The sequence below is a fragment of the Amblyomma maculatum genome, chromosome 9, assembly GCF_055883805.1.
Source record: "Amblyomma maculatum isolate TAMU_Amacu chromosome 9, ASM5588380v1, whole genome shotgun sequence".
In the NCBI taxonomy this organism is placed as follows: Eukaryota; Metazoa; Arthropoda; class Arachnida; order Ixodida; family Ixodidae; genus Amblyomma; species Amblyomma maculatum.
Genome location: NC_139352.1, coordinates 71,587,964 through 71,607,096, shown reverse-complemented (window position 1 = coordinate 71,607,096; position 19,133 = coordinate 71,587,964). Strand labels below are relative to the sequence as shown.

Here is a 19,133-nt window from a genome sequence, read left to right as displayed (position 1 = left end):
GAGCTGATAGCATCGGCTTTTAGCTCCTATCCTCCGCAAATTCACGCAATATCACCCTCAAGCTACGATGTCTTAGAGGCGGAACATGAAACCGAAACAGAGGATTCACATGCAAGCGGGCAAGAGGACGACCATGTCGTCGAATTTATCCGAAATCTTCGGAACAACATCGTCATTAGACGGAATTAGGGCGGAAGAGGGAGTCGCACAGCGCTTCCGTAAATAGAGCAACCGCGTTCAACGCTGACTGAGACATCTCGGTTGCTATGATAGGCTCTCGAGGTTTGCTTTAAATATCACCGTCTTTCATCCGTTGGCTTTACAGTGCGAAAATCGGTTTTAAAAATAGGAAAATGCAATGCGTAATTCTCTCACATTTCGGTGAACTCCAGAATTTTTTTTTTTTTGTGTGATACGAACGATAATAATTCAATTGAGCAAAATGATCTAGAAAGGACGAGGTATCGTGATTGACGGCTGCGGATAAATATTGAGTGATCAGGGTTATTTATTGTGCAGTGGTATCGTACAATGCAACCCCGTGAATGTTTGTCAGCATCTTTGAAGGGTGGAGAATGCCACGGCGTTTAAAACAGCGAAGTGAGCCTTATGGGATTGTCAGCACTAAAAAAACAAAACAAAAGCAAACTGCCTTACCCGTAATTGAGAGCAGGTATATGTAAGCATAGAGGGGTTACGGGTATAGCACATTGGTTGCATATGGTACTAGCTACAATTTTGAAATGGGTCTAGTGTACAGCACAGCACATCACGAGCTTTTCTTCCAACATCAGAGCATGCTCAATTGTTCTCGCATAAAAACAATAACTATTATATGCATAATGATGCAGATACCTACGAGGCCACGAAAATACGCTGGCCTAAGAAGAACGTGGGAAAAGCAGCGCGTTCGAGTGCTTTCCGAGTCACTGTACAACGGTTTGCTAAAGAAAAAAACGCCATGAGGTGAGGATGCAACACATTGACAGACTCGATTCCAATGCCCTAACGCTCTTCGCGCTGCCGCCGCTTCGACTGCCGGCGTCGGGCGGCGTTTTATGCGCGAGTATGTGGTATCATGACGCCATCCTTGGGGAGCGCGCGGAAGCCTGAGAGAGTGAACTCGTCTTGTGAAATCTTGTTCGGTGCCCGGATGTCCAGGTCTGGGCGCCCGGTTGAGGAGAAATCACTGCCAGGATGAAGGGTATTTGGTGCCCGGATGTTGGCTCTGGGCTTTATTTCGACGTCTCTTCAAGATCGCGTCGAAGGGAGCTTTTATAAAAGCAGTTCATGCTTAAAAAGGAGCGGTTAAACGCAATGTGATTTAAGCAAACACTGCTAGCGACTCGCGCAATCAGCGTTGGCCTTTCGTCAATGTGTACAGCATTGACATCGACATACCGCGGTCATCTGGGAGGCAGTGTCCGGCCAACGCCTAAGTTCCAACTTTGAACGTAGCTACCTCCTCATGCAGGGCATGCGGACGACTAAAATCGCACGGGTTTTTGCAGTCCCTAAGAAAACGGCTAGTCACGAAGGCCCCTCAAGACTCGATTGCGGTTAACGCTAGTTATGAGACACCTTGGAATGAGCTAAGCGTTTGATGCAATACATTTTGTGCTCACATCTCGTCTAGACGACCAAATTGCACATTTGTTTTGTCATGTAAAGTCGGAATCAATATTGAGGAGGCTATTGTGAGGTAAATGCACAGCGGTAAAGTAATTTACCTTTCTTCTTATTCGAAGAATACCAAAAAATTTAGGTGGCCCCTTCATTCCTGTATCTTTTACCGCCAGTTTACCGGAGAACAAAAGCTAGTTACTACATAAGAAAAAATAATCTCCTGTGGCTGGCATCAAAGTGATCACGTTTATTGACGCTGACTGTACCATCCCGGCTATACGGCCTTCAATTCTTTGATTTCAAAGCCCTTTGCTGCTGATGAAAGCAGACAAGAAACCCGTAAAGTAAATAGCCATTTACCTGCATCTTTTATGGAGTACTATTTATAGCATAGGAAATGTGGCCGTTTTATCAGATTTTTTTTTTGCTTCTTTGAAATATCTTTCATTGATTGCTGAATACCTTTGGTCATCATATCGTATAGTGCATATTTCAGTGATTGAAATCAAGTTCACGAGGGTGTTGTAGCGAGTCAGTCGGTTTACCATTACTTAAAGGAAGCAGGACAAAACGAGGAACACAAAGCCTGTGTTGCTCATTCCTCGCTTTGGCCTGTGTTTGCGTGTTCCGCTTTAAGCAATTGAAATGAAAAGCCGACGCCAAATTTTTCTACCATAGATAAGCTTTTGTGTCGCCGATACGCTTGTAAACTTGTAACAAATAATGCTACACTGGAATAGGAATGCAATATTGGAGCTATAAAAGCAATGTACATTAGTCTTTTAGATATTGCCACGTCTTATCTACGCTAGCAACACGTGTTATTGCGATTAGATGACCTAAAGGATTCGCTGTTGATTTTCATCGAAAGCGACGAAATTGAAAGGAGGCACATTTTCAGCGCCCGGGATTGGTAACTGTTGTTGAAGGAAAGCGTCGGCCGATGGAGGCGCAGATCGCGAAATTCTACGCAAGGGTTCCTGAGTCTTTTCGCCATCCCGCAGCGGAGGAGGCGGTAGTGGTGGCCCTTCTATACCCGGTAGCACTGTTTCACTGCTGCCAGGAGGAGGTGGAGGTAGCGGTGGTATAGCCCCTGACCCTGGAAGTCCTTCCTGCTCTTGAGCGGGTATTAGCACAAGGCCCGGTGGCAGAGCAGGTATCGGTGTTCCACCTGGAATTTGCGTTCCTGCGCCAAGATTTGGCACTGTAGGCAATGGCGGTGCTGGACCCACTCCTACAGATGGCGTAGATGGAGGCTTTCCCGGGACAGGAACTGGCAGAGGAGTGGACCGCATTCTGTGCTTGAAAAAATCAGGAATATCGGGGGAATGACCACTGGTAAGATTAAAACGTCTCTTGGGCGGCGTCCTAGAGGTCGTTTGGACTTCATCGCTCTCCTGGCTTTCCTTAGCTTCGCTCTGCGTTTCGTTGCTTTGCGGAGCACCTGTTGGCAGAGGCACCGGCTTCGGTGATGGCTTGTTTTTAATTTTGACACATATCTGTGTACCGTTGACGTACGCGCAGACGGCTGCAAGAAAGAGAAGAGGGCATATTCATGACATAATGACGCAAAAAATTAAATTGCATGCGCAAGAAAATGGATGGCCACTAGAAAAAAATTGCCCACGATTACGTTACTTTCTAATGCAAAATTTGCGCACAGCTTCTCGAGCAAGTAACGTATGTACAATTACAGGCAACTTTTTTAATTTTTCACACGTATTTCGTCAAGAAACACTCCACCAGTAGTTCTTGGCTGTCATGAAAGAAGCTTCGTGGTAGAAGAAATGAAGAAAGCAATTGAGTTATCGGAAGGTTGCGGGAAGCAGCGCGTGGGCCCACAGGAACGTTACGCGACGAACAGATAGCAGCGACTGACTGATGCCGCTGACGCCGCTAGCGAGTGAATCTAGTGAGAACGGGATGCACCGTGATCCGCTGATAGCGAGCCGGCGTTTCGGCAACCGGAGTGCGCCCTCGCCGCCCCGCAGGAAGAGGGGAGGACCCCCTCCCCTTCTTTCTGCATGGCGGCGACGCTGTTCTACGCAGTCACGTTGTCTTGACTCGCTAGCCGCAGCAGCGGCATCAGTCAGTCGCTGCTAGCGCTGCCTCCGGCGGCCCGCCTCCACCCCCCCTCCCCTTCCTGCGAGGCTCGGGTTGCCAAAGCGCCGGCTCAAACTGGGGGGATAAAAAGGGGGCGGAGCTGGTTACGAGGCCGACGCGGTCGACGCCAACGCCGACGCCGACGATGACGCGAAACCCAGGAACGGGCGCCAAAGTGCTGCGCTCTAAAAAGAAGAAAAGAAGTGCAAGGCTCCGACCAAACACTAAGATTTTTCCTTCAACTGGAACATAAGGAGTCGTTTTCTTTAAAACCTGCCGTACGAGTGTGCAAGACCCGAAATGATTATCTGCCGTTAAGTAAGTCCGAAGCTTGCGTATTAGCTGCGCAGTCGTGCGATATGAAGTGATTTATTGCTTTGGCATATTGCTTTTGCAATAGGTAAAAAAGGACATGAGGACATATGTATGACAGTAAAAAGTAAACATCAGCTTTCTGACTTTGTAACTTTTCTTTTCCGGGGTTGACCAGAAAATTATTGTTCGCCCGCTTCCGACGTAATGCAACCGTACGCAATTACGCCACTTCACAAGTTCGGTCTGTTAGCAGTAGCTGCATGGTCAATTCCGTCACAAATCTATCGGGACAGTGAGGGGTCAAATATACTTTCCTTTCTTTAGAAATAGTAATAATGGAGAGGAATAAAGACCATAAGAACGAGGTTCACAGTGATTGGTAGCCGTTATGACTGAAAAAGAATAGTGATTGTCGGCTAGTGGCGTCCAGTCCCGCCTGCAGTCGTAAACACATAGCCGCATGAACTGAGTGTTGACATCAAAATTCGCGCCAAAATGTAAGGAATAATAAAAAGCTAACACGCAGTATAGCTAGCCTTTCCTCTGTTTGCATTGAGTAACGTTACAGTTTTTTTCCTAATTTCTGAAGTTCGACGGAAACACAGATACTTCTTCCTCCTCCTCCTGCACGAGAAACGAAAATCCAACTAAAAGCTGGCGGAGAGCTCTTAAATGCGTGCAGATCTCAAATCCGTGTCGCAGCATGTTTTTGATCGTCTGCATTTTAATGTGAATGGATACGCACAACCTGCTGCATGCTGCGTTTAGCACATCGCAGTTCCTATAGTTACAAGGCAACGGGGCACTAGGAAGAAAACTGCTCTAGATTATAACATAGGGATTGGGCCCCTGTGGCTTGCCTGGCTAGTCCCGAACCAAATGACGGACCTGACGGCATGCGTATACCTATATCCGTTGCAGGAACTCCTCGACATTTAGCGCTATGTAGCTGTAAAGCTCCATAGTTTTCTTTTTCATCGTTATGCCTACACGACCTTCCGCAATTGTTTCATCATAAATTTTGACAATATCCAACAATCTTCAAGCGCAGCGTTCATGACCACGTTACACTACAGTTATCTGTTGAACGCCGGCAAAAAACAACGCGTCACTGACTATCTGATAGTCTTAAAAATAATTGTTATGGATATATACTTAATCGTTGGAAAGAATAATTTAGGTTTGGTTTGTGCCAATCTCTCTGCCTTTCCTATCAATAAACACATATATCTACATGGGTCTAACGTGCCAAAATGACTCAGGCTATGAGAAAACCATAGTGAAGATCTCCAGAAGTTTCGACTATCTGGAATTCTTTAAGGCGCACTGACACCGTACAGCACACGGGAGCCTCGCTTTTCCCCTGCACGGAGGAGCTGCCGCCGAGGCCGGCGTTCGATGAAATTTCCTTGGGCACCGCCGTTGAGCGCTCTGATCACTGCTCCGCCGCGGCGAGGCAAAAGGGTAATTTAGTTGTTAATGCTACTGTTTAAACATTTCATGTAGGTTTATAATTTATGTTAATGATGTAGTGTGGGGCGGATGAGTAATCTTGTAGTAAATTGCTCTGACGTAAATTAGTCTCTGCGCTTGCCCAGGCTTGTTCATACAGCTGTAAGAAATCAGCGGAATGCAAGGGGCGTCAAAAATTTATCTTTTAATTTTTATTTTCTAGTTCATGCAGCCATAGGAAATCTACAAAATGTGAGGGTCATAAATTTCTGTTTTAATTTGACCGCCAGATGGCACGTGGCGGCAGCATCGCAAAAAACGTTCATCAGTATTTATGAGCTTGAAGAAGATGAAGGGAGGTAGCAAAGAGGACGATTCTTGCATCAGTTGTATGTATTGGGCACACAAATACGTTTGCAGCCTTGTAGGTAAGGACGGCATGCAAAACGCCAACCAATGTTAGTGGATATCAGCACAGTTAAGGACATCATTCCATTCTCTCAACGGTATGCTCCTTGGAGCAGCGTTGCCAGCTTTACCTAGCGACTGATAGGAGAAATTTTATCGAGACTAATAGCAGCATTTCTTCCGCTAAACAATCCATCCTCTATACAAGCTGGACGCACGGGCCTCATCACTACTCACTCCTTGACTTCATTTGATCGGCTAACCTTGCCTCATTTGTTTGACAACCCCCCCCCCCCTTTTTTTCCCCCCTTTCTTAACTCCCTTTTATGCCTTTAGGCAATAAGAAACGTTATTAAAAAGAGCATAATTAAATATCCTAATTACCATTGTTTGTATGGCGTATCAGTACAATGATAATAGTAACAGTTTTTGTTTAAACATCATGCCGAAGTTCTACCTGTTAAAATGTGGCTTCACAAAAATATTTTTATTTCTGTTAATTGTCGACTATGTGATACAACTGAAACCATCGAACACTGTTTTATTGCCTGCAAAGACACGATAATCTTTTGGGACGTTCTACAAAGAATACTCAAGAAAACTTTATTTTGAATTCGCACAGTCTGCTTTACCTATTGGCCGCCCAACATGACCATGAGCCCTTTTTTGCTCCCTGGACTATAGAGTACTCATTTCAGTACTCATTTCGGCACTCATTTCCTCAGTACTCATTTCGGCCAGATGGTGCACCAACACATAATAAGGCACTTACTACCAACCAGACTAGCTTATATTATCGATGTGTTGTCCTTCTTTGCCACCGTTTAAGTGTAATTTTGTTAAGACGTCTTTTAGTTGTGTGGTGTATATCTTAATTTAACTTGTTAGGCTACAAGCTGAATACTTTGTAATTAATGTATATACCTCTTTTCGGCAGTTAAACGCGTGTAATAAATACCCCGCTGAAAAAAAGTTTACCTGGCGTGATGGATTAGTGCTACGTTTCTGAACACCAAATATAACGGTTCAAATCCCCGCCGCGGAATTTTTTCCTGTACAATTTTTTAATTTACAATTCTCAACAAGAAAATATATTACTGCCATATTCCCTGAGAGTGGGTCCTTTTTAGATTGCATTGTGGAATGGTTTTGAGCCTAAACAGCCGTGAAAACAGTGGTGAACACAGCAAGGAGGCGGCATAGAAATTTAGGGCACGGAAATGATGACAAAATTCAATCAACTGCACTGTAATCATTTAACGGTTCCCCACGGTGCGCGGTACTTTTTAGGCTGCATAAAGGAAAATATCGACCTGAAATCACCCGACAAAGTGCTGACAGGTAAAAAAAGAAGAGAAGGAAGGAGTTGCGGGACCCTACCGTTGAGAGACCTGAATTACGCTAATTCAGGCGTCTTTATTATTGTGAGCAGGTATACATTCATTTTGCTTGCGTGGACGACTGCGTCATCAATGAGATTTAAAAGAGGCTAATCTTTTTTGTCGACACAAGTAGTGGATAATAACGTGGCAATAGGAGTACAAATGCATGAGCATGGAGAAAAGTTAAAGAAGTCGAAATAGAGCACCGAAAATAAAAATAAATAAATATATACCTGGAAGATGAAGTCCTTTGTGAATCGAAGCTGTCAAATATATTGAATTCATAACGCCTAGCTCCATAGAAAACCATCGGTGCAAAGCAGTAAAAACAATGCGAAGGTCGCACTGCGGGTTTACAGAAAGTTCTCGTTGGCGAATGTATTTCGGCATCCATGCTTTCGGTGCAACACAACTTAGGTTTTGTGTCACTTTAAGGCCGTGTATCATCAACACGCACTGTGCGTACGTTATTGAAGTGCAAGAAAACAGTTGGTAATTGAAAGCTAGTTGTCGATTTCGTCCCCGAGCACTTGACTATCCAAAAAAGAATTCTGAAATTTCATTTCTTACGTCAAAGATACTGTCAAGCAAAGTACAGTGAGATAAACGTATTTCTCTTGCTTTCCCGTAAGAATGGAGCTGTGAGCCTCGCGTCGTTCAATTTCTTTCTTCCTTGACGATGAATTTATTGATAAAACATTAGTGTTCAGGATCAACCTTATTGTAGCATGACGGAAAGCGGCGCTGAAAAGTTCAAGGGAGTTCACACTAGCTGGACAAAAGGAAGGGAACGAAAAACTTCAGCGCAGAGTGCACTGTTGCAGCCACGTTCGCGCCCAAAACGATGCGTTGTCATGCACGATAATATAAACTGCTCATGTTGTGCACTGTAGGATGCACTGTACTGTTCAATAGCAGCAGTTGCTTAAGTTGAGCACAGCAGGTTGTGCCGCTCTGCGCAGTATTAGCAGATGTTCCAGTTGTTCGCAACTGGGTGTGCTGTCTCGCACAATAATATCAGCTCCTCCTGCTGTGCATAGTAGGGTGTGCGGCTCTCCTCAATTGTCGCAGTTATTCAAGTTGTGCTCAGTAATATATCATATTCTGGCCTATAGCAGCAGTTAAAGCTGTAAACAGGAGGTTGCACCGCCCTGCCCAATAACAGCATATGTTCCAGTTATGCACAACTACATGCTGTGTCTGATACAATAACATCAGCTCCTCCTGCGGTGCACAGTAGGACGGTCTGTTTTCCTCAATTGTCACAGTTATTGGAGTTGTGCACTGTTATGTGTTATATTCTGGCCAATAGTAGTAGTTCTTCAAGTTGTAAACAGGAGGTTTCACCGCCATGCGCAGTAATAGCACATGTTCCAGCTATGCACAACTGCACATGGTGTCTGCTACAATAATATGAGGCCCTCCTGCTGTGAATAGCGCGATGTGCGGTTCTCTTCAATTGTTGCAGTTATTCGAGTTGTGCACAACAATATGCTATATTGATTCTGCCCAATAGTGCCAGTTGTTCAAGGTGTAAACAGGAGGTTGCATCGCCCTGCGCAGTAATATTACTGTGCAGTTGTGCACTACTGGAACATCTGCTATATAGCAGATGTTCCAGTTGTGCACAACTACATGCGATGTCTGGCATAATATTATCAGCTCCTCGTGCTGTGTAATTCTCCCCAATTGTCGCAGTTATTCGAGCTGTGCACATTGATATGCTATATTCTGGCCAATAGTAGCAGTTGTTTCAGTTGTAAACAGAAGTTGCACCGCTCGTCACAGTAATAGGAGATGTTCCAGTTGTGCACAACTGCATGTGGTATCTGGCACAATAATATCAGCTCCTTCTGAAGTGCCTAGTAGGATGGGCTGCTCTGCACAATAGTAGCAGTTTTTGGAGTTGTGCACAGTAATATAAGGCACGCTGCTCAGCTATAGCAGTTGTGCCCGAGGTGCACGGTTTGAGGCGGGGCTATGCATGGAAATTTTTCTTCAGTATTCGTAATTCTGTACCGCAGAATACGCAGTTCTTTACAATATGGACCATAGTTGCACATGTGCCGAGGATGATAGGCTGCCCTCCAAATAATAGAAGTTTCTTTAGTGTGCAGTAGAATGCGCTGTCCTGCACAGTAAAATCAGTTGTGTTAGTTACGAACCGCAGTTATATTTAGAACTACTGTCGCGCATGCGTAAACCACGTAAAATAACTTGTACGTCAAGCCCGATTGAATGCGGGTACATACATATTCGTAATATCCTAAATATAGCTTCAGAACGCACAGTGAACAGAAAAAGAAGCCATAACTACAGAGTAGGTCACAGATGTACAGCTCACTGGCTCTGCTCCTCATTCATGTTGTGCCCCTCTCGCACGAAGAGCGCAGGTGAATTTAAAATGAGGTATAGCATTAGGAAAGCTAAGAAGGGGGAACATCTCCGGTGACGGCGATAGCGTCATCGTCTGTGTGAAGCGTTGACTGGAAGGTGGCGAAGTGCACACTTGAAAAAACCCTCTAAGCTTTCAGAGGAGAGGAGTGCGGTGGGCAAATGAGAAAGAAGAGAGGCTGAAGACGACGCGTGATGGGCGAGAGGCAGTGAAGAAGGGGTATGGCGTGTTGCAGCGCGATTGCTGGATGGGATAGGAAGAGCGGGATGGCGGATGCTGTGTCACAGAGTGATTGACGGACTCGACCGCATCTCCCACTCGAACAGTATGAACTCGTCAGCAGCTGCGGCTGCCCCGTCCGAGAACTCTAACCCTAAAGCACATTCTGCCGCATAAATCTCATGAATCGTTTGTATTTTTTCCTTCAAGGTGTTTTAGAAGCCCCACAGGATGGTGGAAATTTGTAATAAGGACGAAATTACACATCAAGATTCTGCAAAGCGCCGCCATATATATACGGCTGCAAGGGTGAGCTCTTCTGGTCTCACAGAAGTTTCACAGCTGGAGAAGAAATGGGCTTGGTTCGTGGTTTGAACCCAAGACCACCACCTGTCCAGGGCAGTCGTTGAACCAACTGAGCCTACCAGGAAGGGAAGCAAATGACAGGGTGAGGTCGCATATTGATCGACAACTCCAAATAGAATAAAAAGTTACCCGAATAGAACAAGTTAAACACAGTTCCCGTTTCACGATGTTGGTCAATTTGTCTTTAAACCGGCATCTGCTAGCCTTCATGGATAGCTCAGCTGGAAGGACTGCTGTCGACAGGCGATGGTGCCGGGTTCGAATTTGGGACTAGGGCTACCTTTCCTTCAACTGCGAGGGTTCTGTGGAAACCGTAGGGGTTTACATCTTAGCCTGATGGTCGGTCGACCGTAATTCGCAATTGCTCTCTTAAAGCGCTTTTTCTTTCGGGAAATTTACTTTTCACCTCTGTCTCTCCGACTTGCCACCTTTTTTGGCATAAGCGCAAGCTGCACTTAATAACTTTCATTTTGGATTCAGAAGGACGTTTATTATTACTTGAGCATTGATAAAACTTTTTATTACAAAATTCACTATACGGCATTGGATATTTGTTTGCAAAGGCAATTTAGGAGGCTATAAGCCCAACCCAAGCAGGTTGCGGCTCTTGTTTCTTGCTGTCACCCGCCCAAGCGTGTCTTCCTAACTAGAAGACATGAGCCATAGTTTGTTTAGAATTCTTGTACTGAATGCCATTGTTCCAACACAATGATGTCCGCTAGCTGCTATGGACGTGCACCATAGCATGTGGCGAACATTGACATCAGCGGCCGCCGCTGCGCCTTTTAGGTATGCGTTGGATCCGCCATCTTGTTATGAGCCCCAGTCTCATTTGGTCAAATGGACCGGCGTAGACAAAATACCCACAATCGGGCTACGTTATGGGAGAGATTTGGGGAAAAATCATGGAGTGTGTACTCGTCCTTAGTTAAAACGTGTATCATAAATAATATTGCATACCGATATCAATAGAACGTGTGGAACCACCAGGAGCTTACTGTGGCACCGTAAGAAGGACCAACATTCTTAAGAACCATCATCCATGGCTATCTAACCACTCTCAAAAGAAAGCTTCATGGAACGCTTGCGCACTCTAGTGACTACGAATTAGAGGCGTAGTAGCAGAAGCCATTCAGGGACGTAAAGCTGCAGCAGTGGCTTAGAGGAGGCTTCACTAAATGCATGCGGCTTCGCTAAACAAAAATGCCACTCGGTATCTAGGCTTACAGTGCCTGTTGCAGGGGCAGAAGCCGTAGTAGTATCCACCCATCATCTGTTCCTCTGTGCAGCGCTCGCCTGCCCGCTGAAACCGGCGGCATCGACGTCTGGGGCTCCTGTATCGACGCAAGCAGCATTTGCCGCGTCCACACTCGTCTGTGTTGAGGCAGAGAGTACCGCCTCTCACCTTCGGGAGAAAAAAGCAGAACAGCAACGTTACGTGTCTACTTTAGCCTGGTTTGGCGAAATCGCTGAGCTACCAGAGTAACTGAGCAGTCTAAGCTGTATTGCTGTGGCCAACATTTTTCGAAGCCCACTGTGACGTCTCTGTGCGCAAGGAATACGTATTAAAAACAATACTAATATTACATTATCTTAAAGTGAGAAACTTTCTTCAAGGAAATCATTTCGCACCCCCCCCCCTTCTTTTCTAGAGGGATGAAAACCAATGTATGTACAGTACAAAGAGAACTTACCTTTCCAACCACGTTCTTAGAATGTGAGTCATAATTTCACCCCGGCTACCTAGCGCTACTCGTCCCTTCTAGGCACATTTTGTTTATTCGTTGTGCGATTGTTATTTGAATATTTGTATTACACGCATTGATAGCGCATATTTTTGTTCTGTGTGGCGCTGTGGCCCCAGCTTCCTCCTCTTGCATTTTAAAGTTCCTAGTTTTTAAAGTTCTAATTCTGCGTTCGTACTGTGGCTCGCTGACACATCTATAAGGAAGAAATACTAAGCTAATTTCCAGTGTGCTAATGATTGCTGTTTTTAAATGCTACCAGCCTGAGCACTAGGTCTTATCCGAGAGCAGGTGTTGTACAGAAATAATATTTGGCCGCCATTCGAAGAAACACAGGTGTTGAAAAGAGCGTGAAACGCACACAGAATACTCCATTATTATCTGCTCGATGCAAAGCTGAAATAGAAAAATGAGTAAAACATGAAAACAAACAAGCAAACATTGTATATGCAATGCGTTAGAATAATGCGAAATGCATTGTCATCTGTTATAAAACTATATAATGCACTTGAGAAAGAAGAGACTGTCTAGCGCTCACCCGCAATGGCAGTGAAATCATTGTAAGCATATACGGTAATGTTAAAAAGTAGTTACTAGTAAGGTGCAGTTGAATGACGTTTGAACTTTGTTATACCTAACCCTTAACGCGCTATATATTCCTCGAGGTCAGTCTTGGTACATTGCGGCATAAAAACTCTTTCCGTTTTGAGCGATCCGACTTTAAGAACCCAACTCTGGCACGTAACACCTTCATGACATGCTCTTCTTGCGCAGTGACGACAGGAAGACTTTAGTACTTGCTGAACGAAACAATAACAGCTCTGAGTCCTATCTACACTGAAATGTAGCTCAGAATGTGCGGCGTAATGAAATATAGCGGCTAATATGCGATGGTTTGTAGACGTCTTCACGCCATATACTCTTTCAGGACAGCCGTCACTGAACCAGTAGGGTCTTGTGGCTCTCCAGGTGCTATACCAACCTCCTATTATGATTCCCCACGTTACTGCATAAAACTTTGCACAAGGACGCGGCTTCAATAGTTGCGGTGTTAAGTGTGCCTGGGAACTTGTGTAAGTTAATTTGCAAGTGTATCGAGGAGGCATAGAATATTGCAACTGTTCCAAGAAATCCTAGTGCTGCGATAGTTCATTTCATCCTGACTCCAAAACGTGCGCGTGCCTGGTGGCTCTTAATCAAACATGACGGAACTCCGCCACGCAGCACTTATTATTGAAATCAAGTCCGGGAATGTCAGGAGGTATGAAACATAGGGAAGTGCTTTTGTTTTCGTTGTTTTTGGAACCATAGAAGCCACAGTAAATGTGCGCACCTCAATACATCTTGGCAGCGAAGGATCTCTCGCAGAGTGCAAAGATGAAATTCCTTACTCGCGTTATAAACTAGCATTAATGATCCCATTCAGTTTGAAAATGTAATCACAAAGCTAATAACCAACTACTGTGCTTTTTTTTCTTAACTGATGAGGCTGTTCTGGTGCACCACGTCATGTTATTTTTGATCAATTCTTTTATATTTTTGTAAGAACATTGTAAACATATTAATTTTACCTCTATTATTTTCTATTCTTGCACAAATTGTGCTTTGTGTTCATTTTTATTGTTGTAAATTGTCATTTCCATTTGTACTGTGCACTGTAGAATGAGAGTAAAAAAACAAATATAGCCGAGTGCTGTATACTTTGCTGCAGCAGTCTTTGTGTCCGCTTACGCAGCTGACAGTGCAGCATGTTTAATTTATTTTTGCGGGAGTCGCTAGATGCGCGGCACGACCGTGAAGAAGGTGCCTGCTCCCTCGCCACCTGACCTCAACAATGCTTAAAGACAGGCTCAAGGGCCTTAGGCTCACTTAGGAGATTTGTCATCGTATTATTTCTGTCATTTAACAATAACCCAAACCAAAATGAACAAGGGTTGAGGGGAGCCTCGGTCTTCAACCTCAGCAGACTGTGGCTTTGTTTTGGACTGCTGATTGAGCTTCCTAGTACTGTGCTCTTTTACAAGGTGAAAGCCTTACTAAGCTATGTTTTGTGGCCAAAAACAGAGGCCAAGAAATGAGGGCAAAATTGGTCCGGAAACAAAAATGAGAACTTGTGTAGTGACGAGATCACTAGCGACAAGAAAATGAGTGATAGGGACTTAGTGATAAGAAAATTACATAGAAAATAGGCCATAAAATAAGTTTTTTTTTTTGGTTTATGGGGTTTAACATCCCAAAGTGACTCAATCTATGATACGCGACGTACTGGAAGGCTTCGGTAATTTTGTCTGTCTGGGGAATTTAACGCCCACTGACATCGCACAGCATACGGACGCGTTTCTTTTCGCATGCATCGAAAAGTGGCCGCTGCGGCTGGGAAGTTAGTGATACGCAAATGAATGATACTGAAATTAAATAGGAAATAGGTGATAATAAGGTTACTGATAAGGAAATAATAATAGAGAAATTAGTGATAAAAAGTGATGTTAAGAAAAATATTAATGTCACGATCTCAAGATGTTTTTTTTTGTGTTGTCGAGAATCTCATCCCTCTGCTCTCTCTCCAGAAGTTCCTAACCTTTCACAGGTGTCTGCGCCTCACATTGGTTACAGGTCATAGGCCCAGTTAATCCTCGACCCAATCTTTCCTGTGAATACCACTTAATCTGTATTATAATTTCCGCACCTAGGTAAGCCCCATCCGTCACTGCTACAATCTGCCTTACATAAATGTGCAACGAGTAACTAATCAAACTAACAACCAGCCGACATTTCGGAATTCACCAATGCCGTTCTTTCCTCGATGCGTCTACGAGTCGCACGTTACAGTTGTTTGAAAGCGATGAATGTATATTAAAGGAAAATAATATAACACAGTATTTACACAGAGGTTCACAAGTCGCGTCAGTTCTGTTCGGTGTAGAAGAGGTCACTGGACTGGAACAAGACTCTACCCAAGGTTGGGAACGCGAGTATGCACTTAATGTGGCCCAGGGATCACCAGTTACTCAATAAGATTTCACCTACCGAGCCAAATGCTGGTAAATTAATAAGAGCGTGTTGGCGGGCTAGTTGGTTTTGCATATTTAAAGAACAGCGCAAAGGACGGGACTTAGAGACACAAGAAAGCACAAACACAAGGCGCTGACTATCAACTTTGCTAGTTGATAGTCAGCGCCTTGTGTTTGTACTTTATTGTGTCTCTGTGTCCCGTCCTTTGTGCTGTTTCTTAAATAAGCTGGTAAATTGTTGACTCTTACACTTCAACACGGGCAGAACTTCAGAGTGCAACATCGTATGCACTTCACAAGCTTTTCAATTTCTCAATGAACGACTGCTGAAGAAACAGTACCATTGGATCAACCCGACGAAAAACACAGGAGGTACTTAACCTTCGCCTTCAAATGCATGACGTGACATGGTTAGTGGCTCTGGTCTGCAGCTAACTTTGCGGATCTTTGCTCCTCTACACCCACCCTTCAACATATATTTTGCTGCTCGCGTATGCACAAATCTCTTAAGTTGTTCCCCTATTATCTCACACATTTTATATAGCATACAGTTGTATGATACATGGCGCCATGTGAAAGTAACAACGTGTCTGTGCAGCCCAGGGGCAGCGTGTCGGACTTGGGATCAAATGGTCGCAGGTTCGATTGCCATCTCGCGGCCCTTATAAAGAACCTGCCAACATTGGCATACATTGTAGTCCCGTGACGTTACACGCACCTGCCAAACAACCAGTGCCCCGCCGTGTCACCTGCCAACGGTATGCTCGGGACATTTCCTTCGTACCGCCAACTACTACTACAACGATGACGCTGGGTTTCAAGCTTAAGAAGAGCATTAACGCTATCGCGGTGAACTAGTTCTGCACAGGTTGGTATAGAAGAGAAAATTTTATGGATAAAGTTATGATGCGAAGACGTCTATAATCTCTTTGGTTTGCGATTAAAGAAAGCTGTGAAACATGTTGTCAAACTTCATTAATAGTGATCACAGCAATTGGATTTTTACTTTCGTCAACATTCTTTATTGTAATAGCCGCAGATGCGAGATTATTCGATCTGGATAACATAGTTTTCTCAAGTTTTAGCTGTGGGGTTTATGAAGGTGTGCGAGAGTGCAAGTAAATATTTAAGTTTGTCGTCACACCTGTACCTTTGTAGAAGAATAGTTACAAACAACCACGAGCCTCGAAATAACACTAGCACGAACGAAAGCATTCATTTCATTGTAATTTCCGAGGGAGTAAAACGAACAAAAATAAATTCATTGCGACTGAGCGGCAGTGGTCACATGCTGAAGCAGACCTTCCACCAAGTAAGAAGGCGTGCTAAAAAGGTGTTGAGTCGAAGAGCAGGAAAATGCTGATTTTTACAGATGATCTTAATAAAACGAGAAAAGTACTTTTATGAACTAGCGATTTTATTGACATGGAGGAAGAGATCTCTAGAATATTTTCTAATGTTGGTGGACCTGATGGCATTATGACCTAAGATTCTCTAAAACGACTCTAGACGCGAAAGTTTGATAGTTGTCAGCTGTAGATCAGCATCAAGTTGTGTTTACATTCTTCCGCATTATCTGCTTACGCTTTGCACACCGTGGGATATTTATGGGCTGAATGTATTTTACGTTCTTAGAGAATTTCAACATTTAAATAGCGCACTTGCATGATTACTAATTTGGCGTGTCTGCCATCATCGTGTTATTTAATGACTTCTAGACCTTCTCCCAGAATGTATTCGCATATGCTAGCCCAAAAAACGCATCAAATAAACAGTAGTAACTTAATCTTAACCTAGAAAATATATTTCTTACATTTGGTTAAAAATCACAGGGTGAGTTAAACACGTCGATCAGCAGACAAACCTGACACTACGCATTTGCTCAACCCAAGGCCGCAGACGTGCATGCGGAGCAAGGACACCTGCGCATACTCACTTTTCCTGTGACGCGTGGCCTCCGGGAGGCTATGATAAGGGTGTCGAGGCCATCGGGCTTCTTGTTTGTCTCAATCAACCACTTAGGGAAAAAATCATTCTCAGGATCCTTGTACTTCTCAGCATCCATCTCCAGCTCCTTCGCCAACACCACGGAAACAAGTATCACTAGGAACAGTCTAGGCAACATGGCGCCACGACAATCAGACTTTCATAAGTTACGCGTTCGAAGACGTCCATGCAATTACGCTGGCCGTGAAGCAAGGCTTGTGTTTCAGCTTATTCGCAGTCGTTCAGCTTGGCTATTTCTGTAGCGGTGACGTCAGTAACAGACGGTGTTCGCGACACCTTGGAACCTTCCTGTCGGTGCTGTACCTGAAGCTCTGCAGAGTCGCACAGGTTGATGCTTCTAAAAACACATTACACACGTGGACCCTGCAAAGCCTCCGCCGCTATTTAGTGGCCGATCGCATCCCTTCTTTCCCGCAGGATGACGGTCGGGATCTCTTCGTAATCCGCCTCTGCCTCGTGTACTATTTTCCCGACTGGCGTCACCCTTGAAACAGTGGGCGCAGGGTCTTCGAGGACAAAGGAACTGCGAAGTGGGCTCGTCCGCTGTGCACAGTATTGTCATCGTCCAGCTGTGGTCATCATTCCGTCAGATCGTCCAGATCCACGCTCGATTTACTTGCAGACTGTCGAAGTGAAGGCTACGGAAGCTGCAACTGTTTCCACTTGCCATTCGCCTTGCTGTGCGCGCAATGCGTAGCATGTAAAAAAAAAAATTCGTTTCTCTTTCCTTCGGCCACAGCTGTTGGCCACGTTACCCCAGCGCCGGAACCCGAAGGGTTTCCTTGCGCACAGTTGCTCCGATATCAGCGTCAGCTTCGGAGGTTTCCATTGTGTTCGGGCAGCCTCAGCAGCAGCAGCATCGCAAGAAAACATGCACATTCAAGAAGGCAGACGAATGCATTGTTCCAGGCATTGTGCCCTGCACTGTATGAACCTTCTTTTTCTTCTTTTCATAGGATCTGGCAACCGATCACTGCGCGAGGTGACTGCGCAACACGGGGCTATAGATAAGTTTTACTTTTATAGCAGCGCCTACACCGTGGTTCCTGTTTGGTAGTGAGGCAGCGGCCATTGTTATTTGAAGAGCGCGAGGGAATCCAGTCAAAGTATGCCAAGCTCGTGGTGACCCTAATAACCATTACCTATCATCAATGCAACTACACTTCGAAGGCAGGAATAGGACGTGCACGTAGGCTCTCATGAGGGTTTCCTTTGAGATTTGATTGGCTTGCATTTTCACTTCCTTAAAGGTTTCATTACGAAGACACACCCTGCCACGGTCCATACCTCCACAACGGCGCGATTCACAACCTGAATCGTTTTGGGACCTTAAGCGCATCATAAACCTTAACACTGCCACCATCTTAGCCGAGTGGTTTTCGGAAAGTGGCACATGTCAATCACCTTAAATAACCTTCAGGTATAGTTAGTTTAAGGCAGCTATGGCCAGTTTTTTCTAGCAAATTTTTAATCTTCTCTGTATATCGGATCCCGGGTCACCCCATACTGGCGTTTCACTGTCTCCACTCCGACACCCCCCCAGGCCCTTCCTTTATTTGTAACCTGTGAGCATTAATATTCTGCGCATGTGCATTTCTTTCCTTTGTTTGCAACTTATGCACTCAACTCGGGCTTACTACATTACTTTCTCTTCTTCTTTTCTTAACGTTACATCAACAGTGCCAATTTGGAAACGTGCGTAACGGATTGATACTGGCCCAAGGGGAAAATTTCAGCAAAGCGCGACTAAGAGTTAGACAACAAGTCAAGACACGGATAAACGCTAACTTTCACCTAAATTGTTTTGGGAATAATAGTCGTAGTATAAGGTACATATAAGGAGTAGGGGCGGGGGAAAGGGAAAAAAGAAATGCCCTGGTATTTTCCTGCTGATGATGTCTCCATGTGCTGCGAGATGACATATATGTGTGCGACCTAGCACGACCACATCACCTGTTTGTGCGGCCGTCGTGAAAAAGCGATCTGTCTCTACCAGACGTGGGTGTAAAAAGTGGCGAATACCAATGCGACGACCAGATCATCTTTGAAGGCCTGTTCAATAGGCGTACTCTGTCAGTCGTTGGTTGGTTTCGTATATACTTCG

General features: G+C 44.7%; 1 protein-coding gene across 1 annotated transcript; it reads right to left on the bottom strand.

The window, feature by feature from the left end:
- Positions 1 to 623: 623 nt before the first annotated feature.
- Positions 624 to 17,788, bottom strand: LOC146179374 (uncharacterized). Its single transcript, XM_084579000.1, has 3 exons — positions 16,959 to 17,788; positions 11,494 to 11,671; positions 624 to 3,154 (listed from the first exon to the last, which is right to left on the bottom strand). Exons 1-3 carry the CDS (start codon positions 17,145 to 17,147, stop codon positions 2,466 to 2,468), a joined length of 1,056 nt encoding a protein of 351 aa, XP_084435126.1. The 5' UTR covers positions 17,148 to 17,788; the 3' UTR covers positions 624 to 2,465.
- Between the last annotated feature and the right edge of the window lie 1,345 nt (positions 17,789 to 19,133).

What these genes read in the sequence shown, in the direction of transcription:
- LOC146179374 (XM_084579000.1), bottom strand. Translation starts at nt 17,147, where the DNA reads ATGTTGCCTAGACTGTTCCTAGTGATACTTGTTTCCGTGGTGTTGGCG. An exon ending in GGCCACGCGTCACAGGAAAA is followed by an intron (nt 11,672 to 16,958) that starts GTGAGTATGCGC and finishes TTTCTCCCGAAG; the next exon opens with GTGAGAGGCGGTACTCTCTG. An exon ending in CTGCCCCTGCAACAGGCACT is followed by an intron (nt 3,155 to 11,493) that starts GTAAGCCTAGAT and finishes TCTTTCTTGCAG; the next exon opens with CCGTCTGCGCGTACGTCAAC.